The sequence below is a fragment of the Eretmochelys imbricata genome, chromosome 2 (genome assembly GCF_965152235.1).
Source record: "Eretmochelys imbricata isolate rEreImb1 chromosome 2, rEreImb1.hap1, whole genome shotgun sequence".
Classification (NCBI taxonomy): domain Eukaryota; kingdom Metazoa; phylum Chordata; order Testudines; family Cheloniidae; genus Eretmochelys; species Eretmochelys imbricata.
Genome location: NC_135573.1, coordinates 266,363,055 through 266,382,252, shown reverse-complemented (window position 1 = coordinate 266,382,252; position 19,198 = coordinate 266,363,055). Strand labels below are relative to the sequence as shown.

Genomic DNA, 19,198 nt, shown 5'->3' with positions numbered 1-19,198 from the left:
TGTATAGTTAGCATTTTATTGTTTTTGTAGTAGTTTTTATTGTTAGTAGTACTTTTCTTAGGATTTAAGGACTTTGAGATGCTGCTTCAGCAGTTTTCCTGCCGACCTACCAACCCCCCCACACCCACACATGGGTACTGGATTATGCTGAAGATGCCAGGGTTCAAGATCTGCGCTTCCTGCCCTTGCTTGTTTTTGGTCAGTGACAAGCACCAGTGCTGCCTGTATTGCTTGGGGGAAGTCTACATGGCGTCCAGGTACAGTATGTGCCACCTCTTCCCTGCCCGTACCTGAGAAGGTCGGGCTCTCCGCCTTACGAAGCAGTTTACCATGAGGCTGCAGTCTGATCTAGGCTGGGGTATGCCCCGGTACATCGGCCTGAGCAATGCAGAAGTGCTCCTTCTACCACAGAACTCCAAACACTGGTTCCGCCAGTACCAGTGCTATGGACCCTGTGCCGGGCCCTAGTCGTGAGGCAAGGAAGCATGTGCATAAGCATAGCACTAAGTCTTCCTTAGGGCCCAAGAAAGATGCTGCATCATCTGCAACTTCCAGCCATGGAGAAGTAGCGCATTCCAAGGCCCACAAGTGTGACAAAAAGTCATGCCACACACTGGATCCATCGGTCCTGGTTCATGAGTACCCCTTCTGCACCGGTTCTGCCGAAGTCCCATGAATAGTCAGTTCTGAGGCAGCTTCTGGTTCCGTCAGTGGACTGTGCCGTTGACTCCGGGGAGGCAGGATTCTGCCCCGGTCCTCATGAACTGTTTGCCCTGGATGAGCTGAGGTCTCTGTGTATTTCAGGACATTGCGCCCCCCGGCCCCAGAAGGGTCTGTTCTCCTACTTTAGACTTGCTGCCTTCCAGCCATGTTCCTGAGCGCTCCCCCATGGCTCACTCCATTCTGGCGGTGCCACCATTTGTACAAAAATCCAGTTCCTCCATGTGAGAGGACTCTGCTGGTATGTGTGGTCTACTGCTCCTGTTCCAATGGCATGACTACTCAAGGGTTCCGCCAGTCCAGCAACACTACCCCCCCTTGCCCCAGCACACGAGCCACTAGGGGCACCAATGCAACAGCCTCAGGATCCACTGGGTTGGCCTTACTGGGGTTCTTGGCTCCACTATCTGTCTTCAGAACTGTCCCAACCCACCCGAGAGGAGTCTTCTATTTCACCATTCCATCCTTTTTTGAGTAGACATTTGGGATTGGAGGACACACTGGTTAGCCCAGCTCCAACAGTGTCGCCAGATCCAGAGCAGTTCCCCTCATTTCCCAATGTGGCCAAGTCGTCAATTCCTTTCTCAGTCCTGGATGACTACCACTAATTCCAGGAGCTGTTGTGGAGGTCAAGACCATCCGCATCAGTTGCAGGACATTCTCCACGCATCAGTACTGGCCAGAGTGGTACTACCGATCAACAGTGCCATTCTTCACTTGCACCGTGTGGCATACAATGGCCACGTGTACCCCCACCATGTAGGGGACAGGAAAGAGGTACTATGCTCCCCCGAAGGGGGTCTGAATTTCTGTTTTCTCTCCCCCCACCTAATTATTTGGTTATGCAGGCCGCTAAGGAGCGTGCCAGGCAATACCCTCCCTGTTGGTTGGAGTGGAACGTGGATGTTAAGAGGTTAGACCTTCTAGGTAGCAAGGTCTTTTCTTTAGCCAGTCTTCAGTTCCACATCTCTAACTACCTGGCACTGCTGGCTAAATATGACTTTTTGAACTATGGCCAGTTTGCGGACAAGTTACCCCAACAGGATCATGCTCGCTTCCAAGCTATTCTGGAGGAGGGCACGTGAGTCACCAGAACCAAGCTTCAGGCTGTAGTAGGCTCTGTGAACAGGTCTTTGTGCTCTATGGCCACTGGAATCATTGAGGAGGGAATCCTGGTTACACTCCTCTGGTTTCCCTAGGGAGGTGCAGAATACAATTGAAGACATTCTCTTTGATGAATCCCACATCTTAAGCCAGAAAACAGATGATTCCCTACACTTGCATAAAGGCTCTAGAGCCACCTTGCAATTGCTGGGTATTTATACGTCAACACCCCAGTGAAAGATTTATCGGCCAGCTCCTGCACAGCGGTACAAAGCTCCCCAGTTTTACCACCAGCGACCCTACGAGCCTCCGTAAAAGCATCTGAAGACCCAGAGGTCCCGTCCACCTGGCCCATCAAGTTCAGTCCTCTGTACAGCAAACCCACTCTTCATGTAAGCGCTATTTCTGAGTACATCTAGGGAGCAGTCAACCACTATGCACACCACCGCTCTTGCCAGTCACCCCCTTCAGAGGCTGCCGAAGACTCTACCAGCATGGAGTGTGATAATAGACAAGTGGGTCCTAGATGTCATTAGCGCTATATGATCAAGTTCACAACACTACCTCCTCCACATCCTCCATTCCGCTTCTGGGACCGCTCTCACAACAGTATCCTTGCTCTAGAAGTGGACTCCCTCTTGGGGAGGGGCCTGCTCCCCACCATTTGGGGACCACTGTTCTACACAAATAAGGCACAAATAAGGTCTTGTAAAAGCTCAGATGCCACTGGGCACTTGAAGAATACAGGAAGTAATTCATCAGTCACATTTTTCCATCCATGTTGCAATAGTGATCCAATATCTAGTTTTCCTACGTGCAAAGACATCCAAGTCTTTGTTTGCCAGGGTGCTCTTTTGACATGCTCTTCAAAACTGTCGTTGTGTGGTAGGAGTTTGGCCAGTGACTTGTCCTTTTTGATGGCTAGATTGAGGCACAAGCTAGGTCTCTATGGGGGTGGTCTTTTCTTTCTCACTCTGGTCATACAGCACTGCTACCAACTTCGTTGCTGCAAAAATTGCAACTTTTTCTGTCACTGTCTCCTGATTTGTCAAGATCTCTGAAGTGGTAAGCTCTCTTTGTTTTGACAACATTAAACACAGATTCCCCCACTGCTCCCTCCCCCCCCCCCAATACCAAATATGGATGACACAGAGACACATACTGTTAATTCGTGTACAGCAGAAGTCAGGAGAGCATCACAAATGGCATGCACAGGTATGAAGCATTGCTTGTTAGTTGTGCTGGTAAAGGTGCCTGTTTCAATCCACATGTTTTGTGTATTCTTTTTTTGGAATGCATTGAACAGCAGGGACCAAAACATCTGTATCAAGTGACCTAATTCCTAAGTTTTCTTTGACGCCAAGAGACCATGCTGGCATATACAGCTTGCAGAAGCATCATTTTGTCTACTTCTTTTTGGGTACTGCACTCCTGGGCATCTTCAGCACCTCTTTGGAAAAGCCTCCAGCGAGAAGGAGTGTCTGTGTTGGGTTTGCTCTTACACTCTGAGGTACATTTTGAACCATATATTTATAGAGGAATTTTACAAGTGACTGCTTGTTGGACCACATTTAGAAATGTTTTCTGTGGAGGCAGAGGGCATCCACCAGTCACCTGATATTTCTTGCACGCAGCCTTCGATTCTGTCCGGTGCTGACTTTCTTCAGTTTTCAGAGCATTATTGTTGTCATATCTATCAAAGATTTCAATTACAGAATTAGCTTTGTCAAATCCTTTTAGGACCTGCCTCAAGTACTCAGCAGCCAGTTCACTGAATGTCGAATTTGTTTCCAGCAATCATTTGTGTCATAGCCATGGCATCTCTGATATACATTGTGGTTTCTTTGTTACATCTCTTAGCTCAAGGATTCTTTCATCTTGAGCCTCCAGCTGATGCTCTAATTCAGTTTTTTTCTGTTCTTCTCATTGTTCCATCAGCATGAAAGAGGGACATATGCACAGGTCCTATTGGGTGACTGAGAAATAGTTGCCATTGAAACATCATCTCTGCATCTTGCTAAAGATATGGCTCTGGGGAAGTTGCCAGACTTAAATTTGGCCGTCTTGGCCAAGTCAGTAAATGCTTTGATGCCAGATTTCTTGACTGGGCTGAAGAAGCTACATGTCCCATCAGAATCAACTGCACCTTTTACAAATCTCTTCATTTGTTCTTCATCACAATCTGCTCTTTTCAGTAGAATCTCTTGCACATCTCATGTTACATGCAAGAGGTATGTTGGTAAGCCCCTCTGGAAATGGATTTGTCATATTGTTGATGACATGGTTAAGAGCTGCAACATGCTCTTCATCCCTGTTCAGTGCAGAGGCAAGGACTTGTTTGTGGACTTTGTCTTCACTACTTCTTGTTAAGCTATTTCTTTCTCCCATAGGTTTTGCATATTCATAATACGAAGCTGTGTATTGTCATCTCTAATGCTAATACTGACCTGAATTAAAAGGCTAGTTTTTAGAATATTTCAAAGGCTTATACTGCATGCATAGTAATTACAAATTAAAATCCTCTACCAGGCAGACTAGCTGTTTAACTTGCATGTACAAAAGCTTACAAATGGAGAAGCATTACATTAGGAATTCATGTACTTTTATATCTACCCACTGTGCAATGCAAACTATGAGCATGCAGTCTACTGCTACTGGGGCACAACCTTCAGTATGAGACTGATCTGACCAGCAAGTTTCAATTGAAAGTATAGAAACTATTATCACTTTTGAGACACTTTAACAATTAAGACTATCTTATGTGAAAACATTTCATATTAGTACAGTAAAAGCTGTTTCATCTGGCATGTTGGGGGAAGGAGGGGTGCTGGTAAGTGAAAAATGCTGATTAACTAAGGGGGGGGAGTTTGGATGCAGGAGGAGGTGTGGGGCTGGGGTGCGGGAGAGGGTGCAGGGTCCAGGGGCTGGGAGGGAGTTTGGGTGTGGGAGAGGGCTCGGGGCAGCGGGTTGGGGTGCCGGATCCAGGTGGTGCTCACCGCATTCCCTGGCAATGAGTTCTGCAGGTTGACTGTGTGTTGTTTGAAGATGTACTGCGTTTTATTTGTTTTAAACCTGCTGCCTATTAATTTGAGTGACTGACCCCTGGTTCTTGTGGTATGTGAAGGAGTAAATAACAGTGAATAAGAGAGTTTCTCCACACTAGTCAAGATTTTATAGATCTCCATTGTATCCCCTTAGTTGCCTTTTTTCCATGTTGAAAAATGCCAGTCTTTTTGGTCTCTCCTCATACAGAAGCTGTTCCATGCCCTTAATCATTTTTGTTGCCCTTCTCTGTACCTTTTCCAATTCTAATATATCTTTTTTTGAAATTGGGCAACCAGAATTGCACGCAATATTCAAAGTGTGGGCGTACTATGTATTTATATAGTGGCATTATGATATTTTCTGTCCTATTATCTATTCCTTTCCTAATGGTTCCTAATGTTTTTTTGACTGCTGCTGCACACTGAGTGGATGTTTTCAGAGAACTATCCACAATGATTCCAAGATCTCTTTTTTTTGTGTGGTAACAGCTCATTTAGATTCCATCGTTCTGTAGTATAGTTGGGATTGTATTTTCCAGTGTGTATTACTATGCATTTATCAACATTGATAAATAGTCATAGTCATGTTGCAGTATTTCTGGAACTGAGCAAAAAATGACACTTGCTCATTTTGAGTACCATTGTTTCCCCTTACCTACAGGCTTATAATGCCATTTAACAACTCTACATCACACCTCATCCATGCTGATGGAACAATGAGAAGAACAGACAAAAACTGACTTAGGGCATCAGCTAGAGACTCAAGATGAAAGAATCCTTGAGCTAAGAGCATGTAACAAAGAAACCACAGTGTATATCAGAGATGCCATGGCTATGACACAAATGATTGTCTGGCAATCAGTGGTCTTCCAATTCCAGGATTTATCTTCAGCTTTTACTCCAGATCTCCAGTTCGTTCAGGTGCTGTTAGCAACAATATTACTTTTGCTGAAGAGTTGTCTAATTGGTTGCCGTTCACATATCGATGACACCGAAGTACCATAGCATTTCACGATCTCTCTCAGTGGCTTACATTACTTATTATAATAGCTCCTAGATTAGAAGCCCTAGTCGTCATTGTGACCCCATTGTGCCTAGACACTGTACACTTTCATAGCAGGTGATAACCCCTGCCCCCAAAAGCTTATAGTCTAAACATTTCAGAGGTGTTAAGACCCAGGTCCTGTAGGATTCTGCAGGTAAGAGCTGTCCAAAAAAACAGCTGCCCATCATAATTTTCTGGGATCTATTGGAAAGGGACATGTACAGCCAATTTACTGCTACAATATGTGTGTTATATACTACGGTGGTGGGCATGGTATAAACATCTCGGTAGAGTGAGTCAGCAGCACCTCATGATCAACCGTCAAAGAGGTCTCAGAGATCTAGTAGTTTCAGTATAAGTGGAGCTTTTGTCTGTTGACCTCAGCTATCTATCAGTGCTAAATGATCAGTGTGTCAAATAAATATTGCAACCTGTTTTGAAGCAATCTAAACTTTTAGCAGAGGTCATGCACTACTTAATTGTAATAGCAGACCAATTCTTCTCAAGGGTCTCTTCTAAGAAAGAGAGAGAAAAGTATAATGGTTGGTAATGAAATTGTTAGCAGTGAAAGATATCTAAATGGGCTGGACTACGTTCAGCAGCAAAAAACTGTTAATGCAGAGTTAAGGTTGCTTTGTGGTATGTTATCCTCTTGCAGAATGTCTAGTTGAGCAAAACTTCAAACTTCTGAAAATCATGAAATCCACCGTTGAGGTTGCCCAAGAAACCTTAACTGTGTCCACTCTAAGCAGTGCCCCATTAACACACACAGTCTGCCAATCCCACAGTTGTTGAGATATACAAGTTCTTCATCTCTTACAGTCCATTCACTCTCGCTCACAGGATTCCATCTAACCCTATTAAAGGACAAAAGCAGGGTTGGGGGAAATTGTTGCCCATGCCACATTCTCTTTTCTCTTGGAGCTGGCAGTTGCCAACGGGAATTACTTGCATACATTTCAGGAGCAGGTTGTGTGTTAGATGTACCTATGCTAAATGGAGAGGCAATAGTTGGGCCTTATTGGTAAGTGCGTGGATTACTTTGAGATGTGTGACAGAGCTGTGATTGTGATAGGAAATCTATGTTTTCCACCCTCTTACGTGTGAGAAAAGGGAAGAGGTGCATGTATTCCTTCAGGGTGCACTATATGCATCATTTCTGTGCATAATTGTGTCGGTTATGTTGATATCCGCGCATAGGGCTTGTATTACAGTGCGCATTTTCAACAAGGAGATAGAATATGAGAGGATTCTACTGCTTTAATGATCCAATTCTATGTGGAGAAAACATTATGTGATTGGTACTGCAACTCAGCTCTATCTTTTGGAGTTTCCGGCAGATTTGTTGGCTTCCAAACGTCTTTGGTCTCCAAGCCTTTGTATTGCTGAGAAGGGGACTTTGGTCCAAAGGTAAACCTCTGACACCTTATTTGCATTGACATGACCACTTTCTCTGAAACCAGACTAGCTGATGCAGGATCTCTATGGGAGATGCATTACATCTTTTTCTGGCATGGAAAAAGCAAACAAGACCACCATGGATGGTGGGTTTTGCAGTCCAAAACTCATGAGCACCCAAAGTTGAACGTCCTGTTGTAATATCAGAACATATTATATTATATCATCATCATATGTATCACTAAATATACTTACTATATATAGCTTTGCCAATATCCATATATGTCCCAACACTTTCCTCCATTTCTGAAGAGAAGGACTTATTCTATCAGCAGCTTCATAGTGTCATCAGTAAGCTACCATCAGGTGAGCGATTGTCTGTTGTCTGCTATTCCACAGTTTCTGCAGTCTCCACTGCTCATTGGAATTCTGGGTTAAGCTCCCAATGTATGATGGGGCAAAAACATTGTTGCGGGTGGTTTTGGGTACGTCGTCAGCCCCCCCCACTCCCTCCCGGGAAACCAATGGCAGACTGTCATTTTGCGCCTTTTTTCCTGGGTTACCCATGCAGATGCCATACTACGGCAAGCATGGAGCCTGCTCAGCTCACCGTCACTGTACGTCTCCTAGGTGTTGCTGACAGACGTGGTACTGCATTGCTACACAGCAGCAGCTCCTTGCCTTTGCGGCAGATGGTGCAGTAGGACTGATAGCTGCCATATGTCTCCTGGTGCTCCTGGCAGACCTTGGTGATGTTGATCGGGGCGCCTGGACAGACGTGGCTTTTCTCCTCTTAGAGCACCACATGGGAGCCAGAGACTCCAAGTCATTCTCTTCTTGAAGTTTCGTCTCATGGAGATTCAGTCCTGACTGGAATATCATGTGAGCTGGAGGCTTCTGTGTCAGGCTGCTCTCCCAGCCGGCAGCACCGCGCGGTCGCACCTACCCCTTGCTCCCATGGCTCATGAAGCCTGGACGGTAGTAAGGAGCAGTTCAACTATAGGCTGAGCAAGTGCAGAATGGTGGTAGAATGTGCCTTTGGACATTTAAAAGCTCGCTGGCACTGTTTGCTGACTAGGTCAGACCTCAGTGCAACCAACATTCCCATTGTTATTGCTGCTTGCTGTGTGCTCCATAATATCTGTGAGAGTAAGGGGAAGACATTTATGGTGGGGTGGGAGGTTGAGGCAAATCGCCTGGTGTCTGATTTTGAGCAGCCAGACACCAGAGCGATTAGAAGAGCACAGCAAGGCACGCTGTGCATCAGAGAGGCTTTGAAAACCAGTTTCATGACTGGCCAGGCTTCAGTGTGACAGTTGTATGTGTTTCTCCTTGATGCAAACCCACCCACTTTGTTGATTTTTAATTCTCTGTAAGACAACCACCCTCCCCCCTTCGAAATAAAGTAACTATTGTTTTGAAACCATGCATTCTTTCTTTATTAATTAAAAAAAAAAAAAAAAGATACTGGACCAGGTAGCCCAGGTGGCATGGGGGAGGAGGGAAGGACAAGGCCACATTGCTTATTGTAGCCACACTAAAAATCAAACTGTTTGAATGACAGCCTTCTGTTGCTTGGGCCATCCTCTGGAGTGGAGTGGCTGGGTGCCTGGAGCCTCCCCCTCTGCTTTCTTGGGCGTCTGGATGAGGAGACTATGGAACATGGGGAGGAGTATAGGCGGTTATACAATGGATGCAGCTGGGATCTGTGCTCTTGTTGGCTTTCCTGCAGCTCCAGCAGACGCTTCATCATGTCATTTGCTCCCCCAACAGACGCTTCATCATGTCCGTTTGCTCCCCCATTAGCCTCAGCATCGCGTCCTGCCTCCGCTCTTCTCACTCACTTAATTCTTCCCTGACCTCTGCCACTGAATGCCTCCATGCATTAAGCTGTGCCCTATCAGTGCGGGAGGACGGCATGAGCTCGGAAAACATGTCATCGCGAGTGAGTTTTTTTTCGCCTTCTAATCTGCGATAACCTCAGGGATGGAGATGATAGGGGGAGCGTAGAAACATTCTATGCTCTACAATTCTGGGGGGACTGCATAGTCACCTGTGCTGCTGAGTTTGCCATGCTGATCAAACAGGAAATGAAATTCAAAAGTTCCCGGGGCTTTTTCTGTGTACCTGTCTAGTGCATCGGAGTTGAAAGCGCTGTCCAGAGCGGTCACAATGGAGCACTCTGGGATAGCTCCTGGAGGCCAATACTGTCAATTTGTGTCTGCACTACCCCAAATTCGACCCAGCAAGGTAGATTTTAGTGCTACTCCCCTCGTCGGGGAAGAGTACAGAAGTCGATTTTAAGAGCCCTTTAGGTTGACGGAATGGGGTTGGTTGTGTAGACACAGTCATTTTTAAATCGACAAACGCGGCTAAAGTCGACCTAACCCCGTAGTGTAGACCAGGCCTTACATAGACTATGCATTTGTATGCTGCAAAACAAGATTTTCACTATGGAAATTCCATCATACTAAAGAAAGCTGTTGCCTACACATTCCTTGGTCTTTTGTGTTGCTGATGTGAAAGTGTTGCCAATGTATTACATATCTCAGGGAAGATATGTCCTCTGTTTATACCTCCGTGAATGCTGATGCAGCATGGAATACACTTGGAAGACATATCTATACAGCTTCAACTTTAGCCTTTGATAAAAAGATGGTACAAGATAAAGATTGGTTTGTGGCATATTCTGAAGAAATGCTCCTAGTCATGGAGGCAAAATGCACAGCATTCCTCCAGCACAACATGAACCCCTCTCCTGATGCATGTATTAACCTCAGATTGGCCAAGGGCGCATTGCAACCAGTACAAAGCAATGTGCTTAATCACACATGGCTCTATTTGTGCAAGAAGATACAAATCTGCTTTGCGCAGGAGGATGGACTAGATGACCTCCTGAAATTTCTTCCAACCCTAATCTTCTATGATTCTGTGAAATGTCCTTGAGAATGGAGGTCTAAGAGATACGTATGATGGCATCAAGAAAGCAATAGGTCCTTAAGCCAGGAAGACTGCTCCACAGGCATCTTCATTGCCTTGGTCATCTGTACCAGGTGCATTCCAAAGGACCTATCATATTGCCTCTATATAAATCTCTGGTACCACCCATATCTTGAATATTGCGTGTAGATGTAGTCACCCCATCTCAAAAGGAGATATATTGGAATTGGAAAAGGTACAGAAAACGGCAACAAAAATGATTAGGGGTATGGAACAGCTTCCATGTGAAGAAAGATTAATAAGTCTGGGACTTTTCAGCTTGGAAAAGAGACAACTAAGTGGGGATATGATAGAGGTCTATAAAATCATGATAGGTGTGGAGAAACGAAATAAAGTAGTATTATTTACTCCTTCTCATTATACAAGAATTAGGGGTCATCAAATGAAATTAGTAGGCAGCTGGTTTAAAACAAACAAAAGGAAGTATTTCTTCACACAACGCACAGTCAACCTATGGAACTCTTTGCCAGAGGAGGTTGTGAAGGCCAAGACTATAATAGGGTTCAAAAAAGAGCTAGATAAATTAATGGAAGATAGATCCATCTATGGCTATTAGCCAGGATGGGCAGGGATAGTGTCCATAGCCTCTGTTTGCCAGAAGCTGGGAATGGGTGACAGGGGATGTATCAGTTGATGATTACCTGCTCTGTTTATTCTCTCTGAAGCACCTGTCATTGGCCACTGTCGGAAGACAAGATACTGGGCTAGATGGACCTTTGGTCTGACCCAGTATGGCTGTTCTTATGTTCTCCTGTATGGAGAGCCTGAGGATGCTCCAAGGCCACTGAGCCAACCTGGGCTAAGGTTCAAGGAAGTTTGCAAGAGGGATTTTGAAAACTCCCCCAAGCCTTTGCACTGCTTCTGAGGGGTGTGGGAAATACATTTTGGTATTGTTGTTTTAAATTAATTATTACTCAGTATTAATATGTCTAATAAGGAATCTGTTTGACAAAAAACATTTCCTGAATCTTTTTTGGTGTCTGCATTGTTAGACATACTTGCTGACGGGTATTTTGAAATAAATTACCAAAATAATTGAAACTGGTGTAATTATATAGTTGTTTTTACAAATAAAATATGCATAATTTTAAAATATTGTGCACAGAATTTTTAATATTTTGGTGCACAGTTTCCCCAGGAGTAAAGGGTGTGTCAGAATAGTGGAAGTGGAAGGCAGAGTAAAGACTGGGGCCTGCAGTTTTTGATGTGTTCTGGTAATGGTAAGATGTTTGCTTGTGGGTGGAGGTGTAGAGGCTTTGTACTGTTGAGTGGCTTACTTTTCATTTCCTTGTTTTTGTGGGTTTGTGGAAGGAGAGACAATCATAACTGCTTCAGAGTTTGTGTATTATTTACATTCTATAGTTAGTTTTCTCACTGCTTCTTTAGTGTTCTAGAAAAAGGCAAAGCACAGTAGCATTAGAATTGGACTAGAAACATTTCTGTTTCCTACAGGAGTTAAGCTGCTTCTAGTTCAGAAGTAAACAATGACTCATACTGATCGGGTTTTTTATGAAAACCTAATTATCTATTTTTATTTATTTTACTTACTCACTCCCCTGGTGGTTAGTTCTTGAGGATGCTTTAATTCTTTATACGGCAGTTTCCAAAACTCTGTGCAGATGATGAATCCAGTGTCATTTTCTCTCCCTAGGGTCCAGTTGTCCTTGGTGGTGATCAGAAGCCTGAAGATTTGATGAAACAGCAGGGCCGATTAAGTTCCACATCAGTGGTGAATTCCAGAAGGAATAAGGGACTACCACATTCCTCCTCTTCCATCCAGAAGGTCCCTTCTGGAGAGAGACCGTGTGATTTGTCCTCCTGCACCCCTTCCTACTTCATGAACACTGTGGAGAAACAGGTTAGACTTTAGGAAAAACATGAATGCAGTGTTTATGCAGCAATACAGAGTAATGCAGAAGGAGACTGTCTTTTTAGCACATCTTATATCAATAATAAGACTTACTGAAATAAGTTCACAAATCACATAAGATAGTGAATAACTTAGTCTTATCATACTCTCTGTTCATTAATGGTTTAACTTTTCTTTATAATTCATTTCAGCTTTCATTTTCCTGATCTTAAATAATGATACGTCCTGTGGTGTAGGTAGTCATCAGTTTTGTTTTGTTTTTTTTTAACTTGTGAATAACTTGTTTTGCTTTTTTTCTTTGGCTCTCCTAAAGACCTGTTATGTTTCTTTCATACTCTGTACAAGTCATTACCATTGCTAAAGAGGTTGGATGACCATTTCTAAACTGTATGGAATTTTGAAGCCTTCCTATTTCGCGGTTGGTAGCTAACAGAGAGGTAATTAGAATCTCATAATTATAGTTGTTCTGAAGATATCTATCTCAATCAGTTCCTGCTCCTGGGTTTACAGTTCTAAGCCATTGGATCTAGCAGGCATCTCACCTCAGCCTTTGGAGGTTTCCAAGGGTTGTTCCATTGCTCACATGGGGACTTTCTTTGAAACATGAAAATACTCCTATAATAGCCAGCTGAGGCAAGATGAAAAAATATGCAGTTAGAAAACCCTTAAATCTGCATTTGATAGTTTGGTTACTTTGTGAATCTTCTGTATAGATAAATACATAGGAGGCAGCATACTTGCCTCTCAGAGAATGGCCCTTAACATGATCCTCCATACCTAGGCTTGCCAAGCTGTATCAATGAAAGCTGTATTCAGCCAGCCAGTTAGATGTCTTGCTCTTGGAGACTATAGAACCTACTCGGTGTCCAATAAAATTAAAAAGCTGGATGGACTTTCTAAAGGCCTTAGTCTGATTTGAGATGGATGTCCAGCACCACTTGGGATGATTTAACTGGGAATTGGTCCTGCTTCGAGCAGGGGGTTGAACTAGATGACCTTCAGGGGTCCCTTCCAACCCTGATATTCTATGATTCTATGATTCTATGACTTGATCTTTAAAGAAACTAATGATAAATGAATCAGTCACTATGACCTGAAACTTGCCTTGTTGCTTGTTATTGCCATCAAGAAAATAACCTGTGTAAGAAACTTGAGCTCATAGTCCTAGAGTAGCTCAAAAGCAGCTTGGTTAGTTTGAGTGGAATCAAATTGTTTTTAACTGAGATTTACAAGTAAAAAAGGTAGCTAAAGCAACTTTATATTACATTTATATTATTATAAATTATATTATATTTATATGGGTGTATTACAAGATTACATATTGACTTGTTGCACAGGCTTTTTCTAGATTAGGATTCAAAAGTATGTTGTGTTAGATGTTGGCTGACATGTTCTAAAAGGGCAGTGTAGACAAGGCAGTTTACATTTTAATATATGCCAGGCTGGTCAAATTGAAGGTATGCTTCATCTTGACCAGGTTAGTATGTATTAAAATGTACACTGCCTTGTGTAAATTGGACTGTTGATGTGTTAGCCAACTCTTTTTCTGAAGCACCTCTTAATTCCTAGTCTAGACAAAGTTACAGAGGCCAGAAGCAATAAAGCTTGACATGCAATGCTCCAGTAAGAATGGGTTATGAGTGCTTATTGCTCCCAAGTGCTCCACTGACACACTCACAGTTGAGTGCTTGGCAGGGGAGATTTGATTTAAATCAAATTGAAATTAAGTCATGATTTAAATCACTAGTCAGGAAGACTTGGTTTAATCATGGATTTCTACATAAAAGTGCATTCTTGTTGGTTGTTATAACCTTAATACATATTCTTCACAACTCAGATATACGTAGGTTTCAGTTTTAGAAGGTGTACACTATACATTTTTAAAGTGATTTATTTTGAAAATTTTTCAGATTAGTTTTACAGCTATATCGGAAAATGAATGATTGTTTAGTTATTTCATTTACCAAAGGTAATTGAAACAGATAGTTTAGCTCCCAATGACTTCATAAATATCTCCAATTCAACAGGTTAATCATTAATATTTGGAGGATTTTCCTGCCATGCCGTATTAGGAGAGCATCATCAGACAGATATTTAAATGGTTTTATTTAACTAAAACAACAACGTTATGTATTCTGGATTTTTTTTTCAACAGCAAACATACAATATTTTAACAAAACAAGCATATGAATTTTTTAATTTAAAGATTCACATTTTTTAAAATCAGGTTTGTTTTTGTTAAAATTGTTAACTAAAATAGTTAAATGAAATATTTAAAAAAGCAAAAAAAATTTGTTCAGAAACTGTCATCCGATTAGGCCAGTTCTTGATACAGTGCTCAAAACAGTCCACTACGGAGTTCCATCGCACTTCTTGTGGGAGAGTTAGCTTGGTTCCTCCCACTTCTTCAGAGCTGCTGCTGCAAAGTGGTTGTTACAGAAGTATTTTGCAATTTCAACATTATTAGCCTTTATTTCTGGAATACTGAAATCTTTGGCTAGGAGGTGCATCAAATGAGCACTGCACCTGCATGTTATTAGCTTGGGACGCTCTTCACTCTCTCCTAAATTTCTTCTCATCTTGGACACATTTGCAGCATTCTCTGTGACCAGGCTGCATAATAGACATTTGAATTTTTTTCACAGTTTGTTATAGCTTTTACTGCTGCTACTTATAAGTATTCTGCAGTGTGTGTGCATTTCCCGATGTATCAATTGTTTCTGTAAGGAAGACATTCCCTTCTTCTGTTGTCACACAAGCACATACAACAGGAATATTGTGGACACTGCTCCACACATCAAGACTCAGGTTAACAATTTTACCCTCTACACCTTTTGCACACTGCTCTCTTTCTCTTTAAACACTTTATCCAGCAATTCGCCTGCGACATCTGCTCTGTTGGGTGGACTGTATCCTGGTCTTAATGACTGAACCATGTTAATAAAGTGTGAGTTCTCAATCATACAGAAAGGAGAGTTTGTTGCATAAACAAACAGGGCAATTTTTTTTATCAGTTACCTCTTTTTGTAATCGGCTGGTTCTTATCACAAACTTACCTATGGTTGTTTCTGGATGATGGAGATTTATTTTTATTTTTTTGCTACAGGTGGTATACTGTGGCTATGTGACATACATGATGTGACTGAAACACTATCATTGGCAGATAACTCTGAAACTATAGAAAATGATGGTGATCTTGAATGTGGATAGTCTTCAGAATCCTGTATGTTGAGGATGGATTCTTCTAAACAAAATAAGTCAGTGCCGTGATTTAATTATTATTACCATACTGCTCATTTAGTATTACTCATTGCATTCGCTGACGCTATCACAACCACATCTAAAATGATAGTACCATAGAGTGAGTAACAACCATATTTTTTCCTCAAACATGAGAATTCAGGAATAGTCCTGAAGGAAGACAGGCAGTCCTTAAGAAGGAAGTATGAAATAAAAAAGTTTACCAACCTGAAGATATGGATGTGCATGTTCAGATATGTTCCTTTCATAATTTTTAATGCAGTTTCCTCCTGAGAAGGAACACTTCTCATGATGTTGTTTCATTCAGGCAACCAGGCCTTGCATTTCTTTGCTGCACTGTTTGCGTTTTGCATGCATGCCTGACTTACCCACAGGTAGAGGAACTTCATTAAAATATTCCCAAACTGGGTCTCTTTTACGGCCTGCTGCCATTATAGGTTTTCCCTTTTAGTGAGAGAATGGTATGGTAGATCTCAAATCAATGAAGTCTAAACTCAGAAAGACCTCAAGACTTCTGGAATATGCTGCTCAAACAGTTTCACTTTTGTTTCTACTGCCTGTCCCTCCCTTCTCACATTTATCTCCAGACTTCTCCTTGTCCAGATCTATTCCGCCCCCAACAATCTTCTATTCATTAAATGTTTTGAAACTGTGCACATTTAGAGAGAGGTAAGGGATTGACTCTGTGTACACAAATTTGCAGAGGGACAATAGGGTTGAGGTCTGTTATTTCTCACATTTATTTATTTATCTATTTATTTATTTTAAAACATTTTTGCTGTTAACAAGCATCTTATCTCTAGAGAGACAAATCCGCAGTTTGAGAACTAAGCATCTCTGATGGTATCTTCTAGACCAGAGGTCTCAAACTCAAATGACCACGAGGGCCAATGAGGACTAGTGCATTGGCCCAAGGGCTGCATCACTGACACCCTCCTGCCCCCACTTGCTACCCCCGGCCCCGCCTCCATTCCATCCCTTCCATGAGGCCCCACCTCTTCCTTGCCCCCATTCCAACCCTTTCCCCGAAGTTCCCACCCCAACCCTGCCTCCAGGGGCTGCAGGAGGGGTGCGGGGTGTGGCGGGGGCTCAGGGCGGGGAGTTAGGTGTGGGGTGCAGGAGGGGTGCAGGGGGCTCAGGGCAGGGAGTCCGGGCAGGGGTTGGGGTGCAGGAGGGGCTCGCGGTCCAGACTCCAACCCGGCACCACTTACCTAGAGTGGCTCCGGGGTGGCAGCGGTGCGCACAGGGGCCAGGGCAGGCTTGCTGCCTGCCTGCCCTGGTGCTGCGTCGGGCTGCTCCGCTCCAGGAAGCAGCCAGAACCACGTCTCTGCAGGGGGGCACACGGCTCCCTCCAGGTACCTCCCCCGAAGCTCCCATTGGCCGTGGTTCCCCTTTCCCAGTCAATGGGAGCTGCGGGGCGTGGTGCCTGGAAGCGAGATTAACGCACGGAGCCCTTGGCCCCCATCCCCCCACTCCCGGGGACGCTGGGGCATGGTTCCTGCCGCTTCAGGGAGCAGCACGGGGCTCGCAGCGCCATGGCGTAGGCAGAGGGGCACGCGGGGTGGGGGCCACGGGGAGCTTGGTGGGCCGCATGAAAGAACCCTATGGGCCATGTGTTTGAGATCCCTGTTCTAGACTGAGCACTGAGTCCCATTGGGTAGATAGAAAGATTAACCTAAATAATCTATACAGAAGCCCCTGGAACTCCATAAGATTGGGTCCCTAATCCATGAACTATTGGAACTCATTTACAAAACTTTTCTTAAACATTACATGAATATATTGTCTCATACTATAGAATTAGAATTTATAATCCTTATTCCATGATGAGATATCTTTGAGCTATAATGTATCTTAATTAAAACTATCTTTAAATAGTTTTTTTCCTCAAAGTGTTTTATCAAAAAACTGATTAAATAAAAAAAAGCAGATTTAAAAAAAAAAATTTTTTTTAAATCATTGATTTTTATCCACCGTGGTGCCTAGTCAAATGCATTACAGAAGTTAAGTCTGTTGCATCAAAATTTACCTTTAATCAGCCAAACTTGTAATCTTATTTTTTTTAAAAAAAAATGAGGTTAGTTTGACAGGATCTGTTTCTCATAAATTCATTAATTTCTTAAATATTGGCACAACACTGACTTCTTCCTATCTTCCAGAATTTCCCCTGTGTTCCAAGACTTATTGAAAATGAACATTAATGGTCCAGCGACTCCACAGCCAGCTATTTTAGAACTCTTGGATGTAAATTTACTGGACCTGTAGATTAAAAATGTCTAAATTTAGTAGCTACTATTTAACATCCTCCTGAAATATTTAATGGAATGGAGAGAGTGTTATCATATTATATGACTATATCATCTGGTTTTCCCCCAAATACAGAACAGAAATTTACTGAAAATTTCCGCCTTTTCTGCATTATCGATAATTCTGTCATTTCCACTTAGCAGTGGACTAATACCATTCCTGTCTAGTAATGGACCAATATGTGTTCCTAGTATATTTAAACACCTTATTGTACTTAAGTCTCCTGGCCATAGATTTCTCCTTGACCCCTTTGCTTCCCTTACCCATTTTCTACAATTCCTAGCTTCTCATTTGTATTTATTACATTCAGCTTCCTCTTTCTTCAGTTTATTTATTTATTTTTTTAAATTTATACCTACCTTCACTTCCCCTCTAAACCAGGTCAGTTTTTTAACCAGTATGGCCTGCTTGCTCAGTTGTGGGATTGTGGCTTTTTGAGCAACTAGTGAAGTGTTTTTCTGATTAAATTCTTCCTGCAAGCAGACTTGGCTCATACTTGTTTATGAAATTGGCTGTTTTAAAGCACCAGGTATATATGTCACTGGTCTGATCTTTATTCTGTTTTCACATTATAAATATCAAGTCATGATCACTTGTATCAAAGGTACCATTAATTTTAGTTTTGTGATCAGTTTCTCTTTATCTGTCAAGATAAAATCTCCAATAGAATTCTCCTACTTTTTGAGTTAAGAAATTGTCATCTGTAATTAGAAATACCAAGGTTGTTTTAATACTGGCAGCGTGAGACCTCCAGCATATGTCGCTCGATGTGAAGTCTCCAGTGATTGCACAGCTGTTTTTCATACATATTAAAGAGGTGCGTAAGGAGCCAGTCACCCTCTTCCTTAGTGTGATTTGGTGGTCTGTAGCAGACACCAGCTAATACCCCATCTTGTTCTTTATCTGTTAGAACATCAGTTCATAAGAATTCAAAATCATTCATAGAAAGGAGTTTCCTCCTGAATATAACTGGCAAGGATGGGGTCAACAGAGGCTGTCTGAATGCAGGCTCTGGCTGCTGTTTCCAAGAGCAGCATTTTTAAGTTGAACCACAAGGACTCGCTGGGTGAAATTCTATAGGGTGTGTAATTCAGAAGGCCAGATTAAACTATTATAATGGTCCCTTGTGTCTTCAATCTGTGAAATAGTGTTATTCTCATTTTACAGATAGATAAATGAGGCAGAGAAGTGAAGCAGCCTACCTAATGTCAAACAGCAAATCTCTGGTAGATTAAGGAATAGAACAAATATTTTGTCTTAGTCACAAAACCATCCTTTCTCCCTCATGGATAATCAGGGAACATCAAGTATCGGGGGGTAGCCATGTTAGTCTGTATCCACAAAAACGAGGAGTCCGGTGGCACATTAAAGACTAACAGATTACATTCTGTTAGTCTTTAAGATGCCACCGGACTCCTCATTGTTTTTTTCAGGGAACATCTTGACCAG

General features: G+C 42.7%; 1 protein-coding gene across 5 annotated transcripts in view; it reads left to right on the top strand.

Annotated features, from left to right (window-relative positions):
* Window positions 1-19,198, top strand: part of LOC144260035 (KAT8 regulatory NSL complex subunit 1-like) — a 141,659-nt gene that overhangs the window by 56,710 nt on the left and 65,751 nt on the right. For all 5 annotated transcript variants that reach the window (XM_077808525.1, XM_077808526.1, XM_077808527.1 and 2 more), the window contains one exon: window positions 11,963-12,169. In XM_077808525.1, coding sequence (XP_077664651.1) covers window positions 11,963-12,169 — 207 coding nt within the window. The remainder of the gene's footprint in view (window positions 1-11,962; window positions 12,170-19,198) is intronic.